Genomic DNA, 23,085 nt, shown 5'->3' on the forward strand with positions numbered 1-23,085 from the left:
GGTTCTACCTCTATTTTCCGCGACAGTGATTGGGGAATACTTGGGTTTAGTTTTCTTTCTAATACCCTGAACTTTGTTGAAAGCTATCTGCTCTTCGGGGAGTTCTGGTGCAGGCTCTCTTTGTTTATTGTGATAGTTTAGGTTTTGTTGCTTTGACTTCTCATGGGCCAACATGACTTCGTCATATATTTTATCTCTTGCTTCAACCAAGAGTTCCATATTTAGAGGTCTTTCTTGATTACTTTTTAATCCATAGAAAGCTTCTCTGGGCTTCATTTTAATTGATGAATGAATAGTGTTGTTGTATTGTGTACACGCGATATTCAAAACTTCTTTCGTGCTCAAGTCCCTGTAATTGGGTTTGATGCACCTAAAAATTTCTCCGATAGTGGAGTGGAATCTTTCCACTAATCCATTGCTTTGGCTATGGTTTGGTGGAACGAAAAACATTTCCACGTTGAGGTCATGGAGGAGTCCTCGTACTTCAATTGCTCGTAGTGCCGGCTCATTGTCGCAAACTATGAGACGAGGGGTTCCAAATATTCTGAAGAATTTAGTCAGTCCCTTTCTTATATCGATAATATTTCGAGATTTAATATGAATGAGTGTGCCATAACGGGAAAATTTGTCAATGGCGGAAAGGAAGTACAGTTTTTCTGCTATGAAGATGTCGACATGCACTATATCCAGTGGTCTTTCCGGGTTTGGAGTAGACCCTAGAGCAATTTTGTATGGATGTCGATCGTACTTATTTTTATTGCATGTTTCGCAGAGTTTAACGTATTCCTTTATTTTCGCTTTCATTCTTGGAAAATAAAAACGCTCCATTATCTGTTTGTGGTTTTCCCACATGCCTCTGTGAGAGCGGTCATGTGTCTGTTCCACAACTAAATTTTGTTCCTCTACTGTTTTGAGGTCAATCAAAAGTTTTTGCGAGAGGCAAACTTTGAAAGGTTTCGCTCTGCTAAAATGGTTTTTGTAGGTTATTTGGATGGTATTCATGACATTTTCAGGACAGTAGATGCAGTTAATCCTTTTGGGATCCATGTATTCCTTGAAAATCCGAAAAATAATAGGCATACCGAAGATGAGTCTAGTGATCGTTCTTCGGTACACTCTAGGGAATATTTCTTCATAATTGTCTTGAGCATCTGGTCCAATTTTCATGACAATTTGATTATAGAATGAATTGACCGGTGATTCTGTGCATTTTATAAGATCCGAGTCGTCCGTGTCGGCCGAATGTACAGTTTGATAATCAGACGACGTATTTTCATCATCCGAGTCGGTAGCAGAAGATGCTTCGGTATCAGGTGATGTGTTTTCAATCATATTGAGTTCGTTGCGAACTCTAGAGAGGCTATCCGCCACGACGTTCTGTTTCCCAGGACGATAGCGGATTTCATAGTCGAATTCTCCGAGTGATAGACGCCAATGCACAAGTCTATTATTGGAGTCTTTCAAATTAAGCCCGTAGGTAAGGGGTTTGTGGTCCGTGTATAGGACAAATTTCCTTCCGTAAAGATAGGGGCGGAAGTACTTACAAGCCCATACTACAGCTAATAGTTCTTTCTCTATTGCTGAGTATTTTTCTTCGGACTTATTCAAGGTTCTGGATGCGAAAGCTATCGGCTTATCACTTCCGATTGTTCCTTGTGACAGTACAGCGCCAACAGCAAAATTGGAGGCGTCTGTGGTCAAAATGAATTGTCTTGAGAAGTCAGGGTACTGCAAAATATTGCTACTAGAGATAATGCCTTTGCATTGTTTGAAAGCATCAATAAACTCTTTCGAGTGATTAATGCTTTCCCCTTTTCTTAAAGCATTTGTCAGTGGCTTAGCAATTTTCGCGAAGTCCCTTATGAATTTGCGGTAATATCCTAGGATTCCTAGGAAGCCGCGTAGTTCCTTCTCATTTGAGGGTAATGGCCATTCTTTGATAATTTGGATTTTATCCGGATTCGGTTTGACACCATCTGGAGTGACAATGTGGCCTAAGAAGGCAACTTCCTTTTGCAGGAATTCGCTCTTGTCCAACTGTATCTTCAGATTATGTCTTTCCAAAGTACTGAATATTTTCGTCAAATTATCAATATGTTCCGTCAGACTGGTTGAAAACACTATAATATCATCCATGTACACAAGACAGGTGATACCAATGTGTTCTCTCAACACATTGTCCATGACGCGCTGAAACGTTGATGGTGCGTTCTTTAGCCCGAAAGGCATTCTCAAAAATTCATAGTGCCCGTTCTCGACACTAAAAGCAGTTTTGGGAATGTCCTTTTCGTCAACCTCGACCTGGTGAAATCCAGATGCGAGATCTAGCGTAGTGAAGTACATGCAACGTCCCAGTTTGTCAAGGATATCCGTAATGTTGGGAATGGGATAACGATCGTCTATCGTCTTCTCATTCAACTTACGGTAATCTATTACCAATCGCCACTTTCTCTTGCCGGTTGCGTCCAGTTTCTTTGGCACAATCCAGACAGGAGAAGTCCAAGGGCTATTGGATTGACGGATTATTCTTTGGTCCAGTAGTTCCGAAATCTGTCGCTTGACTTCCTCTCTGTGGCAGAAAGGGTAACGATATGATTTCGTATGAATGGGCATTTCATCCTTCGTTTTGATAGTGTGTTTAATAACACTAGTGAACGAAAGCTTTTGCCCCTTTGTAAAAAATATCTCACTGTGTTTAGAGATAACCTTCAAGAGTTTCTCTCTTTCGTCAGCATTGAGGTGGTCAATCCTCAGCTGATCGTAAAGAGATCTCTTTAGGCTTTGATTATCATAGAGGAAATTATCGGGTGTACCGATTTCAAAGTTATTTACTTCTAGTTCGAGAATATTGGAGGGTAGATTAATTTTACATGACTTGTTGGAATTGTTAGTGACGTACACTTGGGTATATCCGTTTTTCGCTGTGTACAGACCGGAATGAATAAAGACGTTCGAAGTAATTTTTATGTCTTCTTCTAAATAGAAATCTCCAGTTGCGTTCGAGGAAAGGTTCACTGGTTTATTTTCGTGTGCGTTCAAATACAACGGCTTTGAGTCCGGGTATTTGCGCTTCATAGGAATAACACCGTTTGGGAATTTTAACTCATTGTTGGAAGTGATTATGTCAGCGTTTAGGGTTTTTAAAGATTCATAGCCTATTAGGCCATCGAAAAAAGGGTGGAAGTCGAAGATAAGAAACATTTGCTTTGAAGTGCCTGCGATTTGTGGAAATGGATTCAATTCTACAAATCTGTCAATGACATGAGAACCACTAACATTTCTCACGGTTGTTGGATTTGTTAACCTACAGTTTTCAAAATTTACATGCTGTTTAGCCAAATAGTTTCGATTACTTCCTGAATCAATGAGGAAATTCAACTCTCCTTTATTTGTTCGAAGAGTGATATAGGGTATGAAATTGTTTATGTCGTCGGCCGATGAGTTTCGGCTGTATGAAAATTTAAGTCATCGATCGTTAACTTATTTATCTGGTTTGTGACAGTATCTGTTGTAGGAACATTTTCGGTTGCTGGTGGTTCCAGCTCTTTCGCGTGATCATCCGACTCATTTGTCGTTTGATGTTCATAATAGTTATAGAAATCAGACTCATCGTAATAGTCATGATAGTCATAATACGGGTAGTAATAATCTTCCGGTGAGGGGTAAAAGTTCTGATTGTAGCCGCATGCTTCCTCTTGCATGTGGAAGTTGGGCCTATTAATGTAATTGATTCGATGCGATTTAACGGAGGGAGACTGGCGAGCGGTGTCATTTGGGTGTGCCATTTTCGGTGGAAAATTATTCCTACTTGTTACGAAAGGTGGAGGCTTAAATTGCTGGGAATATGGTCTTTGATTGGGATGGAACGGTGGTTTAGGATTGGGGTAGAATTGGGGCCTTGGATTAGGGTTCGGTTGGTACGGCGGTCTGTTAAATTGTGGTTGTGTGTTAAATTGTGGCTGGTATCTATGGATTGGTCTTGGCGGTGGAAATGGCGGTTTTATTGGAACTTGTGGTTTGGGGATGGCTCCAGTCAAGGGATTGTGGGTTTTAAAAGGATTTCTCGTATATTGGTAATTCTTTTCCTCAAGACAAAGTCTGAGGGCTTCTTTGAGAGTTTTTGGAGATTGTGCTCTTATTATCGGTCCTATGGGCTCCTTTAGCCCTGCCACAAACACTCTCAGGCCTATATCTTGATAGTATTGTTGTTTCGCGACTTTCACAGCCACGTTTGTTTCATTCAAATGCATTTGATTAACTAGGAGTGCAATGATATTCGAAACTTTGCCATAGAATTCCTCTATGTCATTCGTTTGAACAAGCTTGAATAGGTCTCTCGTCAGAGAGACTTCATCTCGCTTGTCGTTGAAATGTGTTATGAGACAGGTTTTTATTTCGTCCCACGCAAGTTCCGAGCCGTACAATTCTACTACGGTGTCGGCTTCCCCTATAATTTTAGTACGGATGACTTGCATCCATACTTTATAAATTGGTGAATGTTTGACGACATCCAGTAATGGTAGGATGCCATCCACAGTTTTGATAAACTGGTGTAGTTTGATGGGATTTCCATCAAAACTTTGTAAATCCCGCAGAACTGAAGGTGTCTGCAAATTTTTTAATACCTTTTCAATAGGGGTTTCCTGTGTTTGGGGCGTGCCCCTATTGTAGGATCTTTGCAACTGTGTTGCAATGTCTTGAATGTCATGTTGCAAGGCATTGATTTGCTCTTGCCAATGATTTCCTGAAAGATTATTTCTTCTTTCATTCCCAGCTCCGAGTTCCTCGATGGAGTTCGAAGCTACTTCTGCAGATAACACGTCTTGCTCCTCCAGCAATGCGGAGAGCCGTTGACTGCGTGTTTCTGGCATTATATAAGCACTATTTTAAATTAGTTATTGTTTTTAAAAATTATTGTTTCACTTGTTAATAGTTAATGTTGTAAATAGTTGATACAAAATATTCTTTCTGTTTTTATTTTTTTTTAAAAAAAGGTGTAAAATTACTCACCTTTGAACTCGAGTACAGCTACAGTAATTCACTTCATGATTATGTCTAATTCACTAATTTATTACGTCTGATTCACTTATTTATATTTTAGGTTACTATTTTTGTTGGTTGCGATATTCACTCGCGTTTTTGGTTCGCGGTTTTTAGGAGGATTACGCACTATTCCTACGATATTCACTCGCGGAAGCTATCAAAGCTGACGTTAAACACTTCTAAAAATCCGCGCCGACTGCGCCACTTACATTTCTTAACACTAAGGAGGTCTTTTTAAAAATTTTAAATACAACTGCACTACTTGACGATCAGAACTCGAATGATTTTATTATTACAGCTAAAGACCTAACTGTCCTGCCTTTTTCCCTAAAACTGCTAACCTAGCGCCTAGCGATGATCCGATTACATTCTCCGTGCTGGTGCTGTGATCGGATGCCGCCGCATTCCTGTGGTTGCAGATAGTGTCCAGGCTGGGTGCTGCTGACTCGGCTGTCTGGGTGTCATCGTGATGTTCTGCTGATGCGTGGGGGCCAACGGTTGACGGCATCGGGGTGGCTCCGTCTATAATTGATGTCGCTGGGGTGGTTCCATGTTTAACTTATATATGCCAACATGTAGGCGTATTATTACAGGAGTACAAGTATCTTACTATTTGAATTTGATTGACAAACTAATAACAAAAATTAAAAGACATTTCAAACTTACAAACTTATGCAGAGGACTGTTCAATAAGAAACAAAGCTTTCAATTTGGATTTGAAATTATTTTCTTGAAGCACTTTTAGTTCTTGCTGGAGATTGTTGTACAGAGCAGTTGCCCTATTGACCGCAGAGTTCTGTCCAAATGTCGTCGTATATCGTCTGAGGGATAGCAAACGATCTCTTCCTCTGGTGTTATATTGACATTTCAAAACGAAAGTTTATTTATTAAGCATTAAAAACAATACATCGATGGTTTAAGTTCATTTGAGTATTTAAATTAATTCAATTTTCAGTGGGAATAAAAAAACAAGAAAAAAGACAAATCAAGAGCAGTTCTGACAAATAGTTGCATCAGAAGTAAAGCATTCAGCGTGGAACCATGAAAGGCATTGTAAACATATTGTCCAACCTGTCTCGAAATCTGAATCAGAAAACTGACTTCCGCATTTCTCGCATAGATTATCAGATGAGGTGTCCCCTTTGCCCTTATTTTGCTTAGGCTTCTTCGAAAAGCGTTGTTTTTGTTCTTTTTTGATGGATTTAATGTCTTTCGATGCTTTCGCCTTCTTCAAAGTGTCAGCGTTTTGAGCATACGTTATGTCAGCTGCCTTTTCTGCTTGGCGTTTTCTCTTCGTGACTCTCGGGGTGACCATTTTCGGTAACGGAAGTATGAACGACGGAGATATTTCAAACACCGGGTTATTGGCCGTTGAGATGCTGTCCGGTTCTGCGAAATCAGCCATGATGTCTTCGAGAAGCACTTGAACTTCTTTATCCACACAAGAAATGCGATTTACGGTCGATTGACTAGGCGCACCTTCAAGATGCAATCGAAACGTCTCTTTCTCACGAAGAATCTCAGGATCGGGTTGATCAGTCACCGTGGCCGGGGCAAAGTCATCATCGGAAAAAATATTGCGATCAAATGGCCAAATTCCTGTTTTTTCGAACCCATTCTCAGCAATTTCCGTAGTAACCGCCTTGATGAATGCAGGTTTCATGAGCTCGGCAACGTCATATTAGCTGACGACTTTACCTGGATTCTGTTGTAGGAAACGCCCTACTTCCTGTGCGTAGCACGTCTTGAAATGTGCCATAAAGGATACATCAAGCGGTTGAAGTTTGTTGGTAAAACTAGAACTTTAACAAAGTTAGCTCTAGCTTTCTCGGTAAATGCTAGGTTCTTCGTGTGCGACGAGTGGCCATCAATTATGAGCAAGGCAGGACTGTCTTCAGAAGGTTTTACATGATCCGAAAAGTGATCGAACCACTCATTGAATATTTCGACCGTCATGTAACCCGATGCATTACAGGCAAATTTGCTTCCACGTGATGCCCCTTTCTTCAAAGCTTTCCTAGCCGAGTTGATACAGTTGGACTTGTGAGGTGGCGAATCAGTGTGGATCTTGGAATTGCGTAACTTCTTGCTGCTGTCTTCACCGGCGATCCACTTTTGACGTAGGACTACGTCTAACCGGAAGATATAGGGGGTGAAATGGAAATCTAGGCACTGAACAAGTAGGAACAAATGCAAGATTTGGAACGCTTATAACTCGAGCATTTCTCAATAGATCACAAAGGTTTTTGCATCAATTGATAGGAAATATATCAACGTATCTATCATAACGAATAACATTTCATTTTTCTTGAGATAAATAATTGAATAATTGTGAAATATCAAACATTGTCCAAATGCACTATGTGCCCATTTTTGATTGGTCCATTTTGTGCTCCTCAAATCGTACCGGCCAAAACGGGCAACCAGAGCAGCAGCGAAATAGAATGAAGCACGATTGGAAAGGAAAAAGAAAAAAAAATGAACGAAACATTGGTCGCAGTCTCACACATGCGTAAAGCTCGAGCCAGCCAGTCAGCTTAAAAATCCCCGCTCCGCTGCCGTAACGATCATTCTCATCCAAACCGTACACCACATCGGTTCGCATCACAACACATCAACAAACCAACCAAAGCAGCCATGTCTGGACATGGTAAAGGAGGAAAAGTGAAGAGAAAGGCAAAATCCCGCTCGGACCGTGTTGATCTGGAGTTCCCCGCAAGGGTAGCTAGGCCGAGCGCGTTAGTACCAGTGCACCAGTCCACCTAGCCGGCGTTATATAGTTTCGGCCGCCGAAGTGATCGAGTTAGCTGGTAAAGCTGCTCGCGACGATAAGAAAACCCGTATTCAGAACAGAACACATCAAGACAACAACAGGCAGTTGCAGCGAGTGGCGAGTGGCAAACGCAATCGCAAAACGGCATCAGGTAGCAGAAGAAAAAAGTTTGTTCTTCATACAAACTGCTTTGGTGGCAAATCCAGAACAAGGCGGCATCGAGGACGTTCGAAATGTTTTTTTTTCAAAACCACGAGTACTAAGTTTTCTAAATTGGAAGCATTCCATAAAACAAGGCGCTTTCCAGGGCCATTAAACCTTCCAAAAAAGAGTTTAGGAAATACAGTTCAATGCTTTCTAAAACAATATCCAAAATAATAATAAAACACAAATTGATATTTTCATAATTTGTTTGCCAGGATATGATAAGTATGTGAATTTGGCAGTTGTTCTGAGCTTATTGATTAATTTTTTTTTAATTTTTTTATTAAATTTATCACCAATTCTTAAATTGCTTCTAGATTGAAAGTACAGTAGTTTACACTTATCTCGACATTTAGCTAATTGGACGGACCTGTAATGCGACATATTTATTCGGACATTTTTGTAAACATAGAGTTCGGGGTCCAAATTATGACCCCACATTGAAGGTCGACACTGTACCACTGTCATCGCAAATGTTCAATTACAGGTTAAAATTACCTCCAATCCGACACTGAGTGGTGGTAATGCGACGTGCCATTGAATGTAACTTACTGTACAATATGTCACAAGCTGGATGGGAAGAAATTTCCCAACTGTGAAAGCTGTGGCGAGTGGCAAACGCAACCGCTAAACAGGAAGGTTTAGCCGAACAAGATGGGGATATCGAGTGATAACAAAACAATAAACTCTTTAGATTGAAGATAATTTTGTGATCCTGAAAAGGACCCTTTTTAGCCTGCATGTGAATCCAACGAGCGAACAAATCGTAATGAATGTATTTTTCTTTCTTTCTTTCTTTGTTTAAACTTTGAAGTTCAATCGCCTCTAGCCCAGTGGAGAGCCACAATAAAACCAGCTCAGAGGGGACTGTCGAAAGGGAAACCAAAAAACGCAAAAACACAACGCCAAAGGTTCTTTTCAGAACCACCAACATGTTCATAAAGAGTAAACAGTACACTAATCCATTTTTCAGGTAGATAAGTAGGTATTCACGTAGGAGAAGAAAATAAAACAATATATTTAAAATATATATTTAACAAGAGCTGTCCCCTTTGTATAGAAACTTTCTTTGTGTGGACACCGACTGGACAACATCGTTGCCCGAGCTGGACGGCGAGGGATCGAGTGCCCTTCTCAAGGCAAGAGGGCGGAGGTGGTAGCGCTGGAGTAGAGTAGAGTAGAGTTTTCAAAGGGCCTTTCTCAAGGCTAGAGACGAATGAACTGCAAAAGTTTAAAGTCTCTATAATACAATACCTTCCTTCCTTCCCTTTGTATAGTCCTACGTCACTCCGGTTATGTCCCCGACATTACCCACCCGTCGTTCCAACTGCTGAGCAGTCCATGACTGCCGGTTACTCTTGCGCTTGTAATTTGTAGGCATGTTTATAGTATAACCAAAAAGTTTTGTTAAATACCCTAGGAAAATACTAGTGTCCGTCTTTCCTTACCTTAATGTGTCCGTCTTGCCCGAACTGGCAGCTTTTTTTCGAATGACCGTAGCTCTACCTATAAGCGTTGAAAAACCTCTGATTTATCACAGGATAGTTAATGATGGACTAAATAAACACTTACCCGTTGGAGGAACACGTAAAAAACAAAAAATCACGAACTTTTCGCTATTTTCTACGGAGTAAAAATTACATCGAATGGTGCACCCGCGAAGATAATTTTTGTTTTGTTTACAAGCTTGACAGTTCGCTCGCTGGAAATCAACAGTTTGTCTCGGAAGTATTGATACACTTTATTGAAAGTATTTGCATAACTAAAATATTTCAAAAAATTTTAGTTAATGAAATATTAAAAGTGTCCATCTTACCCGCAGTGTCCGTCTTTACCTACTTTCCCCTACGTATTCGCTATGACGGTTTCTCCAGGTGCCAAGATTTTGCGTCCGTGTTCGGGAACACATTGCGATCACCAATCATCATCAATGAGCAATGATGATTTCAATAGCTTGCTTTCAAAACAATTTGTAAGCTATTGAAACGATTCTTTGGACCAATAAGTGACAATCTTATAACTCGTTCACATTTTATCTTTCGGATGAAGAGATTATTATACCGCTCCATTCTGCCGGTAAAGAGGTATTAACGTGCAAAACCTTGCACTCCAGCGTCACTCTCTCGTTTTCCTAACTTTGAACTTACACCCCGGTACAGAAATGAAAAACGTAGTCCTACGTCAAAAGGCATTGTATAGTATAAATATTTACACAAAATAAAATCAAGTTTAATATACATTTTAAAGCATATCACAGAAAAACAATTTACCGAAAATAAATTGATTGCGCCAAGGTTTTAACACAAATCTCCTTGAGGATATGTTCCATATTTATGTCGCTTCCACGAAACGGATAGATCATATTAAACATTCTCGTTAGAAGCGTAATGGAAGCCACATTTCCCCCGCTCGCATCGCCCGAAGCCTTTCCTCGGCCTCAGCTGATATATGCTCAATTTCACTCGCCGTCATTATGGTTCTCGCTGTCGGCCATCTCGGCACTAATTTCATCTTGGGGAGTGGAATCCCTCGATGGTAACATCGCACACCCCAGCCGAAAATAAAGCAAACAACCGTACCCAAACATAAAGCTCACTCACCTTTTAATTTCGTCCGAGATTTTGGTCCGCACCTCATCGTGATGATCGGTGTAATGGATCTCGGTGGAATCAAAGCGCACAAAGTCCACCCGCGCCTTTTTGGTGCTGTTACTGTTGCCGAGCTTTAACGACGACAGCAGCTCGGGCTGCTGCTGCTGTTGATTGTCTTGTTGCCGGGTCTTGTTGGGCTCCGTTGGGGGGGTGTCAGCCGCCGAAAGTGAGACGCTGGTGGGCGAAGGGGGCGTCTCCGACGGGAGCAGCACCCTTGGCAACGCCGGTGATGATGTGGTCGACGAGGGAATATGCAGCCGGACGCTGTGTGTACTGTTGGACCTGACCAGCTGAATCCCAGCCGGAGTGGAAGCACTCCCGGCGGCCACTCCGGCGGCCATTGCACCTCTATAGCATACCAGCTGTTCGTTCTCAGCAAGCTCGTTCTCATACACATTTTCCATGATATTCGTCGAATGGTGCTGGTGCTATCTGATTACTGCCTGCGTCTTTGTTTTCTTTTGACGTCTTTTGGCTGGACGTCAACACGTCACCACCACTGTTTTTGCCGAGCCGGATTGAGTTAGACAAAAAGTGCCACTTGAAGACCAGTGCCTAGTCTACCATCCTCTGTCTGAGGGAATCTCGCGAAGTAGAGCATTATGCTAATTAGAACGTCAAATCAGCTCTCGAAAATTGCATCAGGTTGTTTGGAGCTAAAATTTACATACACGTTAGATTGGTCGGCTGAAATGAAAAAAAAAAATTGAGAATAATCAGCAAAAAAAGGACACTTTCTTAGTATCATGATGCAAAGTCTAGACTGTTACGCAAATTAATCAATCCTTTCACAATATTACGCCCTCTGGTGAAACTTTATGTAAAGCTGAGATTAATAGTAATCAGAGATAGCAGGTTTTCTTTGCAATAAATTTAATGAGAAGTCATATTTTGCGTAAATAATCAAACCGACTGAATACTTTTGTGTGGAATGGCTTCAAGTACGAATATATTGCGTATATTTGGGGGAAAATTTTGTCAAGTGTGATCAAAATTTGGTTTGAATTTAGAAAAACAGAACTTCATCTTTGAAACCGATCTGAAATCTGAATGAAATGAATTGTCTGTTGAACATAATAACGAGTAATGTTTAATTATAGACCAGCTGAAGTTTATCATATTCTTCAATTGGTAGAATTGAACCAGCCAAAAGTGAAAAAAATCAACTAAATTCAGCATGACCAACCGATTTATTATGTTAATTCCGTCCTTATTATATAATTATAATTCCGGCGGAAATTATTGTCTGGCCAAATATCTAATTGAATTATTTCACTTATTTAAACATTTATTCTACTTGAGTTCTCAATTTGAATGGAATTTTTTTTATGTTTGATAGCAACATTGTTAAAGTTTTGTCGAAATATGACTGATTCTGAATATGCTATCTTATTCAGAATTATAATAATTAAATAATTCATGCCTTGAATTAGAATCTAATTCTCAATCAGTGAAGAATGTACCAGAAATGATACAGCGTCGTTAAAATGCTAATAACTCGGTAAATAATGAGATTTTTTTACAAATCCTTCCGAGGACTTATTCTTGAAAGTCTAAACTTCAGAAATATGAAAAAAATAAATTTCGATATAATCAAATTTCTAGACTAAAATACCCCCTTAATTTTGTTAAACGGTTTTATTAAGCTTGCCCTGTAACATGTTTGTAACGTGTTTGTCTGTAGCGCCCCACATTAACACGTTCGTCGCCCAACGCGACGTTTTCGAGTTTCTTGCGGGGCCCAACTTGCGGATAAATTATTAAATGATGATGAAACTTAGTTTGTACACAACTATTACATGATCTAACAATATTTTTTTTAATTTGAATGCGAATCGACTACAATAACACATGCCATAATCATGTTATTTGGGTTTCGCAAAAAAACTTCAGTACAAACCATCCGTACTATAAATTAATAAAAAGTATAGTATAAACATTTTAAAACTGTGGTTATGATTATATTATTTTTTCTCCACACATCCTATAGTTGCATTTAGGAGCCTATTCTTTGAAATTCCTTTTAAAAATCCTATTCAATTTGAATGAGGAAGGTGTCACCCATATCTGGGTGACGGGGCGACGAACGTGTTAATCCCACATTAATAGAAATTTGACCTCCTTCCTGTTGACCGATGGATCTAAAATTGGCAGTCACTATAAAGCTGCGTATTTCATGATCCTAAAAATCCAAGATGGCGGCCGCTACAAAATGGCGGATCACATATTTTCTTAGAACTCCATCAATATGGGTATCAAATGAAAGGCATTGACTAGTAGAACACAGTTATTTATGAAAAATGCAAATCCAAGATGGTGGCCACTACAAAATGACGGACTACATATTCTCTCAAAACCCCATTAATATGGGTATCAAATGAAAGGCATTGACTAGTAGAACGCAATTATTCATTTGAAGAGCAAACTCAAAATGGCCCCCCGTTACAAAACGGCAACAAATATATTGTTTTTCAGAACCCCATAAATGTGAGTATCAAATGAAGGGGATTCACCAGTAGAACACAGTTATTTATGAAAAACTGCAAATTTAAAATGGCCACCACCACAAAATGGCGATGCATATTTTTCTCAAGGCCCAGTTATTATGGGTATCAAATGAAAGGGCTTGAATAGTAGATCACATAACTTGAAAACTCCAAATCCAAGATGGCCTCAATCACAAACTAGCAAAATACTTTTTTAAACGCTTTTAATTAACTTTAACTGATTGTATGTATGTATATATGTCTGTAGGGCTGTCCCAAATCCATAGAAATTTGACCAATAGGAACTGACCGATTTATAAAACACCTTTATCTCTGCTGTAATTTTAAATCTACTTATTTCATGACCTTGAAAAATCCAATTTGACGCCGCTAAAAAATAACTGATTCCATATTATCTAAAAAAAAAGTTGATTGGGATATGTGTATCAAACGAACGAACTTGACTTGGAGAACACACTATGTATTTTTTTGCAATCCACTCAATATTGACATCAAATGAAATGATTTGACTAATAGAATGCTGTGCAACGGTTTTATTGTAGATAAATATTATATTTTTTAATTAGATTTTAAGAGGCGTAGCACTTAAGTCTTTGGCCTCCCCGAGAAATATTATATTGAAACAGATAATGTACTGAAAACTAGAAAATTAAATAAGTAAAAAAAACTTTTTAAGTTAAACGGTTTCGTTGTGATTAAATGTAGCAATGTACTATAAGCTAGAAATTAATAAGGCAAGTATCAGTTAGCAGTTATCACACCCCTTCCTTCATTAATCTAGTGCATTGATGAGACTAAAACAAAATCGTGGGGCATATAATGAAATCGTTAACTATGGATAATGGAAATCAAATGTGCCCCACGATTTTATTTTAGTCTTATAAATGCCCTAGATTAATGAAGGAAGGGGTGTGATAACTGCTCACTGCTACTTGCCTAATCATTTTCTACCTTTTAGTACATTGCTACATTTAATCACAACGAAACCGTTTTACTTAAAAAGTTTTTTTACTTATTTTATTTCTGAAATTAGAATTTGATTCTTCTGGTTTTGGAATTTGAAGGTTGCTTTTGAGTGCGGAATTTAAATCTCAATTAGGAATACGATTTAGAGTTTGAAATCTAATTCTCAATATAGAATTCAGAAGTACTGGACTGAGAATCCGATTCTTAATGCGAATCAAAGCCTATATTTCAAGTTTTGATTCGCATTAATAGTCGGATTCTGGAACTGTTGTTCCATTCCATATTTGATATCTGATTCTCGATCTGAGATCTGATTTTGAATTTGAAATCTGGTTTCGATATTAAAATCTAATTCTGAATATGGAATCTGATTCTGAAACTGGGATCTGGTTCTGAACCAGAAATCTGAAATAGGAATCTAATGCAGAATTTTAGATCTTATTCATTCCGTTCGCATTGGAATTCTTATCCAGAACCATCCAGAATCTGGTTCTGAATATTTAAACGGATTCTGAAGCTGGAATTCGATTCTCAATTCTAAATCTAATTTCAAATTTGTTTCGGAAATTTGAATCTGATTAAGAATTCAGAACCAGAATCTGAAACTGAATCTGAAGTCTCATTCAGAATCCTCAATCTGAATTCGAGTTAGGAATCTTATTCATACTTCAAGAGTCAGAATCTGACTCGCAATACAAAATTTGTAATCAGAAAATGGAATCCGATTGTGGAACTGCATTTTCGTAGAGAATCTGATTCTGAACTCGAAATATGATTCTGAATTTGAAATCTAGCCTTTCCGGTATCCAGAGATTTATTCTCAATCCAAATATTCTGATCCAGAATTTGATATATGATTTCTAATGTGACATTCGATTTTGAATTAGGAACTTCAATGTTATTACGAAGTCTGATTTAACCTTTGAAAGTGTCATCCTGAATTTGGAAACTGTTTCAGAATTTTAAATCTGAGTATGTTTCTGAAAAGTTCTGAATTCTGAATTCAGAGTTTGGAATTTGATTCAGAACTTCAAACTTGAACCTAAAATTGCAATCTAATCGTTTCAGGAATCTGAATTAATAATCTGATTTTGAATTTGGAATCTGACTCCGAAAGTGAAATTTGATAATGTTTCAAAACTGGAAAAAGAGTCTAAATTCGAAACGTGAAACTCAATTAGGAATCCGATTCAAGGTTAGGAGTCTTATCTGGAGTTTGATCCTAGATTCCGAATCTAATTCTGAAAATGCGGAACCAAAAGCTGAAATCAGAATATGATTTATAATCTGTGTTCTGATTCTGATTTTGAAATTGAATTTTATTTCGGAAATTTGTATTTTAATCTGAATATGAATCCAAAATCTGATTCTGAATCCGAAGGCCAATTCCGAATCCTAACTGGATTAGGAATCAGATTCAGAAATTGAAATCTATTTTTTAATCTGAAATTTGATCTGTCGATTCTATTTCATTTAAATCTGATTATGTTTCAAAAACTGGAATCGGCCTTAGTTCGAAACCTAAAACTCAATTAGGAATTTGATTCAAATTTTGGAGTCTAATCTGAATTTTGATCCTAGATTCTGAATCTTAACTCAATGCGAAATCTCATCCAGAGTTTTGAATTCGATTATGGAACTGGAATGGAATATGGAATAATCTGTGATCTGATTCTGAATTTGAATAAAATTCTGTGTCGGAAATTCGAATTTGATCTGAACATGAATCCCGGAATCTGCATCTGAATCCGAAGCCCAATTCCGAATCCGCATTCTGAGCCTGAAGTTAGAATATGATTCAGAAATTCAAATCTATTTTTTAATCTGAAATTTGATCCATATTTCAGAATCTGGTTTCAATGCGAAAACCCAGTCAGAATTTGCCGTCAGATGCTAGAACTGATTTTTACTTTTAATCTGATTCCTAATCTGATTCATGTGTAATTTTGAATTATAATTCTAATTTTTTTTTCAAATTCTGATTCTAAATAAATAGAAAATTTGATCCTAAATCTCTGATTTTGAATTCGAAATATGATTCCGAAATTGGAACCTTATTCTGTTTCGAAAACTAGACGCTGATACTGGTAAATAATCCTAAATTCGAAACCTGAATCTTAATTAGGAATTTGATTCGAAGTGAGAAGTCTAATTCTCGATCTGAAGTTTGATCATTGTTTTCGAATCTAATTTAGAATTCCAATTGTCAATGCGAAACATCATCCATAATTTGAAATTCGATAATGGAATTGGATTTACATTTGGAATCTGATCCGTTGATCAAATATTCTAACTCTTGATGCAGCACTTGATTCTTTTCCTGAATCCGGAATCGAAACCTTACTTTGCTTCGGAAATTCGGAATCTGAATCTGAATATGAATATATGAAATCTGAATCTGAATCCGAAGGCCAATCCCGTAACCGCACTCTGAGTCTGAATTAGGCATCTAATTGAGAAGTAGGAATCTATTTTTTAATCTAAAGTTTGATCCATATTTCAGAAAAATGGCATCTCCTTAACTGCGAAAACTTATTCAGAATTTGCCATCAGATTCTGGAACTGGCTTTTGAATCTGATTCTGAAATTGATGAGTAATTTTGAAATCTGAATACTATTCCAATTCTAAAAAGAAAATTTTATCCTGAATCATTAAATAATCTGAATCGGAAAAAGAAATCTGACTTTGGATCTCGGATTAAGATTTTAATATCAGAAGCGAAATTCCATTCAGAGTTTATAATCTAATTCCGCAACTGAATATCGATTTAAAATTTGTTTCTCTTTTTGAGTTCAGAATTTCTGAATTCTGAATATGAAATTTTATGCTGGTTCGGACAATTGAATTCCATTCAAAATTTGAAACCTTATATGAAATCAGTAGTTCAATTCTCAATATGAAGAGTATCATCCTGAATTCAGAATCTCATTCAAATTTAGAAATTTGATTCTGGAATCGGACTTCGAAATTTAAATCAAAATCTAATTATAATTTTGATATCCGGAATCGGATTCTATATCCGAAATCAGAAATCTGAATTCTAAATCTGATTCTGAAAATTGAATCTAATTCTAAACATGATTGCTGATCCTGAATCCGCAATCTGAATCTGAATTAGGGATCTGATTCAGAATTAGGAGTCATATTCTGTATATAAAGTTGGAACGTTGGAACGTTGGAACGTTGGATTATCAATTTCAAATCTGTTTTCTAAATCTAGAATCCAGATACGACATCAGGAAAAATATAAATCTATTTTTTTCATCCGGAATACAATCCTGGATTCGGAATCTGAATCTCGTTGCAAAGCCTGACTCAAATTTAAAATCTCATCTGGATCAATCTCATCGGGACTCTGTATGTCTGGTAAGCATGAAACAGTTTTATTATTATTCCGGATATCACATTAGAATGCATTGATTTGTAATGTAATAATTCTTTAGTGAAAGGTTTGGTGGCCTTGAAATGTTTGAAAAATGTCACATTGAACACTGAGCTACACTTGTTTTTCTCAATCAATATCAGTCAATAGAATCATTACGTCAAGCTTCAAACTACCAAATATATCATAAAATGAAAGAGATGATTTTTGGACATTAAAATTTGATGCGGGGTGATTTTGTTCAGTGTGTGTCTCATCGAAAAAAATAAATTTATGCATATGTAAAGTAATTTGGGATAACATTACAATCAGTAACAATGTTCTGGGATCGGAACTTCGGCGCCATCGATTTGAACTGTCCCAATTTTCAAAAACCGGTATGTTAAAAACGTGTTCAAAGATATTAAAAACAAGTACCAAATATCGTAGCGTAATCCTACATCAAATATGAGGACATGCCCCGGACACAACCCTTCAAATTTTCAATTCTTTCGAGACGAATAGGTCGCTAGATTATTTATATTTTCGGAATCATTCTAAGGTCTATATTTTTGAATGTTTTATGATCAATGTTCTACGCAATTGAACAAGTAACAACGGATTCATAGATCATATAGATATAATTTTCAATCCTTTGCAAATGCAAGATTTTGTAGATCTTAAAATTGTCCAGAGTCGTTATGAAAACGGTTGACACTGTTAAAAAAATATTAATTTGTAATAGAAGGCGTGTTTTTCATCTCGTTTCGTTCCTTTTCGCTTCCTTCAAATCTTCCCTTAAATCCATATTTTTATGTCCTCCAGGCCTGAACCTCCCTTCAATATCAGTTCATACTTTGATTCCGAAGGAACCGAAACAAAAGGCTGAAAAACAAACAAAAACAGTAGTGATTGTTCTATGAAAAATTGAAAAAAAAAATTTAAAAATTAAACAAATCTGGAATATCAATGAATGATTAATTTTGTTCACAAAGAGGTCAAAATTAACGTGCCTTCTTACGTGCTTAACTGACTGTGTCTCTTGCATCTTTTGTCAAGCAACTTTGATCGAGAATGCAAATGCCGTTCATTGGAAAATGTATAATGACTTAATTAAATTCTACAGTTTGTCTAGATGATGGCGGGCTGAGAATAGAATTTCAATCCATTTAGCAGTGTGATTGCATTTTTTTTCGATATCCTCAATCCTCTTTCAAAAGTTCTCTCGATCGCAGGAAAAATGAAAACGAACAACGTTTTTAATTATTAAAGTTCAAAGGTTTCCTCCTGAGCCATGTTCCACTTGTGAATAATTTATTCAGAGCTGGTTTGTTTCGCTCTCCAGGAGAATCACAAAACACAACATGCAAAACATGTTTATAATCGTTTCTCGGCGTTGCTCCTTAAAACTGGTCTGCGCTGCGCTGTCCATGATAATTAAATTCACGAGCCTGAAAGTGAAATGATTTATTCTCCTCGGCAATGGCAGTGGCGCTGCGTTTTGAACGAAGCGTAACGAAGCTTGCTTTCCAATATCCTTGAGTTGCTTGGACGAATCTTTCGCGCAATATCATTTGGGATTCAAACAATTTGTGAATTGTGAATTCGATATGTAATAAGTCCGCTCAGGCGACAAGATAGATGACAACCAACCATGATAAACCAGAGAATCTGTGATTATCGATGATAATTCACTGGTCAGAAATGAGAACCGGCAACCGTAGTCGCGCTGGTCAAGATTGACTACTTTTGCACAACTCTCAAGCCGTCTAATTAACAGACTTCTTAATTACCCTATCATCGCTTATGTCATGACCACCTGTTCGTGACCTTTAGCTGGAGATTGATTTATAAATTTTTCCAGCACATAAATAGGTGAAAAATGTTTTCACTAGTTTTCAACATTCAATACCACCAGCGAAAACTGTTTTACCAATGTCGACAAAACCAAACAGAAAGCCATCCACATTCAATTACGTTTTGCATCGCGGGTTGACATATTGCCAGCAGTAGATCAAAAGCGCGGTTCATAAAATATCGCACGGTGCAATTATCATTAATTCAGCGAATTATTTCCAGCAACAATTAAACACATGAATGGGATGCAAATGCCTGTTGCTCTCTCTGTCTCTCCCTTGGGTTGCGATAATCAGCAGGAATCAATATCGCTAGCTCGGATCGATCCATGGATGGGAACGGGTTAGAGTCATTTGCATGAGCGACATTGCATAAACATATATTTGCGGTAATTATAATTACAATTCCGACAATCCCAGCCGAGCGTTTAAACTAGTTTGTGATCGGGGCTCGATGCATTTTATTTGCAGAAGAGGAAACAAGTTGGCGTAGTTGGTGAATGATGCTTTAAAATCTGTAGCAAGTATCACTCGTATAGCTCAGATATTTTCATGTCAAGCTTTTGGACAGTACAATATTTATTTACGTATGGATATTGCCAAAAATATCGATTCGAAAACATTTTTTCTAAATCGAATTCTATTTTTGAAATACATTTTAGTGTTACACTCAATTATACTTTTAATTTTTTTTTCCATGTAACTAGCGGCCCAATTTTATGTTTCAATAAGTTTACCGCAAAGTCATTGGAATAGCTTTGCTGTTGCACCCGAACAGACTCTCGTAACTTTTTTCCTTTTCTTTTATTCAATGTTTCTTTTTTAGTCCAAATGTCTCTATGTCTGAAACTTCTACTCTTTTTTCTGCGATCAATTGTTGCTCCTTCAATTTGACTTTAACTTTCAACTCTTTTACTCTTCATTTCCTACTATCTACTCTATATTTGTTCTTTCTTCTTTCTACTCTCTGCTCTTCGTTTTAAACTCTCTACTCTTCACAGTCTGCCTTCTACTCTCTACTCTCAACGTTCTACTCTCTAATATTTCTACTCTCTACTCTCTACTCTCTACTCTTTACTCTCTACTCTCTACTCTCTACTCTCTACTCTCTACTCTCTACTCTCTACTCTCTACTCTCTACTCTCTACTCTCTACTCTCTACTCTCTACTCTCTACTCTCTACTCTCTACTCTCTACCTCTCTACTCTCTACTCTCTACTCTCTACTCTCTACTCTCTACTCTCTACTCTCTACTCTCTACTCTCTACTCTCTACTCTCTACTCTCTACTCTCTACTCTCTACTCTCTACTCTCTACTCTCTACTCTCTACTCTCTACTCTCTACTCTCTACTCTTTACTCTCTACTCTCTACTCTCTACTCTCTACTCTCTACTCTCTACTCTCTACTCTCTACTCTCTACTCTCTACTCTCTACTCTCTACTCTCTACTCTCTACTCTCTACTCTCTACTCTTTACTCTCTACTCTCTACTCTCTACTCTCTACTCTCTACTCTCTACTCTCTACTCTCTACTCTCTACTCTCTACTCTCTACTCTCTACTCTCTACTCTCTACTCTCTACTCTCTACTCTCTACTCTCTACTCTCTACTCTCTACTCTCTACTCTCTACTCTCTACTCTCTACTCTCTACTCTCTACTCTCTACTCTCTACTCTCTACTCTCTACTCTCTACTCTCTACTCTCTACTCTCTACTCTCTACTCTCTACTCTCTACTCTCTACTCTCTACTCTCTACTCTCTACTCTCTACTCTCTACTCTCTACTCTCTACTCTCTACTCTCTACTCTCTACTCTCTACTCTCTACTCTCTACTCTCTACTCTTTACTCTCTACTCTCTACTCTCTACTCTCTACTCTCTACTCTCTACTCTCTACTCTCTACTCTCTACTCTCTACTCTCTACTCTCTACTCTCTACTCTCTACTCTCTACTCTCTACTCTCTACTCTCTACTCTCTACTCTCTACTCTCTACTCTCTACTCTCTACTCTCTACTCTCTACTCTCTACTCTCTACTCTCTACTCTCTACTCTCTACTCTCTACTCTCTACTCTCTACTCTCTACTCTCTACTCTCTACTCTCTACTCTCTACTCTCTACTCTCTACTCTTTACTCTCTACTCTCTACTCTCTACTCTAAAAAAAAAAGAAAAACGCACACACAAACGCATACACGCACATGCACGCACAAACGAGCACATGCACACACGCGAACGCGCACAGTCTTACATACAAGACACACGCATTCGCGCACACTCTCTCACACAAAAAAAATACATCGCATCTGCTGACTGCTCACTCTCTCACTCTGTGTTTACGTCGAGAATACGACCATTTAGGGGAGGTGGGGGTAAAACGGACATGTTAAGGAGAACTTCAATTATATCTTTGGAAACTTATGTTTCCCAAAACAACAGTCCAACTGTCCGTTTTACCCCACCGGTACAATATTTTTCTGCTCAAAAATGAATCCACTTTTTCGTACCTACCTAATATCGCTTCTCTGTTAACTCACAAACCGAAATGTAATGTAAATGTAAAAATGTAAAATTACATCACACGTGGAATCATTCATGATTTTCGGTTTTTGTTTCCTTTTTCAACTTTTGATCAGTATTCATTGCCATAGGACGGCTTAAATATTATAGAATAACATGTAGAAGGTATTCTCATTAACAGAAATTTGAAATTCAAAATGTAACTATACAAATCAACCACCTATCCGTATTACCCGCGGTTCCCCTACGACCATTCACGACTGTTCACGACGACCGCGCTTTATATTTAGCAAATTTCTTTAGGACATATTCTTGTAGAAACTGTTTTTCAATATCGATTCATAGAAAAAATTGTAAGGGGTTGTATCAAGCACACGACCGCATATTTTCGACGTAGAACTACGCAATTATACAGGGAAACTTCGATATAACGTACCCTCGTTAGAACGTACCCTCGATATAACGTCACTCGATATAACGTACATTTTACCTCGATATAACGTACACATTTCCAAAGTGTAAAGGAAAAAAAATTTCAATATTTTTTTTCTGATAGAACAATAAATTATCTGTATTGTGATGCTAAGACAAGTTTTGTACCTTCAATCAATTCCGAAATACAGCTGGTTTCATGATTCCGGATTCTAAATGAATCAAGCTTTACTCAACAGTACGAAGGGAAACATCATGAGAAAGGCTGGGTTCGTCTACTGATTGAAGCTATTCATTAACTGTACTAAAACAGCAACACAATAATGTAATATAGACTACGTTTGTGAGTACTTTATTATGCTTCGATATAACGTACAATTCGATACAACGTACAATTTTGAATTATTGCATTGTATTTTACATTTATCTCTGAAATTATTGCAAAACTCATTGATCAGAATCTAAATAAAATAAAAGTTAAAAATAATTGTCACACTCTCACATAACACTCACGCAAAATCGTCGTCCGTGGTCACTGACCACTGTCCGAGAACAATTCCCCAAAAATGCTTTGCCGAAAAACAATAGGCACAAGAAACTATAAATTACGCATGTAATCCACATGCACTCTCTCTTTCGCCAATAAATCATCATACGATATACAAGTGTTTAATTCATTCGGTGTGATCTCACAAAGTATTATTCTATTCGTTTCGTCGTCTCAGTCGGCTGTTAAGCTCACGCGTTTCATCCGGTGACAAAGATCCGTTT

At 37.8% G+C, this 23,085-nt stretch overlaps 1 protein-coding gene across 24 annotated transcripts in view; it reads right to left on the minus strand.

Moving 5' to 3' along the window:
- Positions 1 to 23,085, minus strand: part of LOC129771300 (potassium voltage-gated channel subfamily KQT member 1) — a 1,095,885-nt gene that overhangs the window by 708,075 nt on the left and 364,725 nt on the right. For all 24 annotated transcript variants that reach the window (XR_008742331.1, XM_055774795.1, XM_055774796.1 and 21 more), the window contains exon 3: positions 10,621 to 11,358. Coding sequence is in view for 23 of the 24 variants with exons in the window: in XM_055774795.1 (XP_055630770.1) it covers positions 10,621 to 11,075 (455 nt within the window). In the remaining variant the exon portion in view is untranslated. The remainder of the gene's footprint in view (positions 1 to 10,620; positions 11,359 to 23,085) is intronic.

Source organism: Toxorhynchites rutilus, chromosome 2 (genome assembly GCF_029784135.1).
Source record: "Toxorhynchites rutilus septentrionalis strain SRP chromosome 2, ASM2978413v1, whole genome shotgun sequence".
Lineage (NCBI taxonomy): Eukaryota > Metazoa > Arthropoda > Insecta > Diptera > Culicidae > Toxorhynchites > Toxorhynchites rutilus.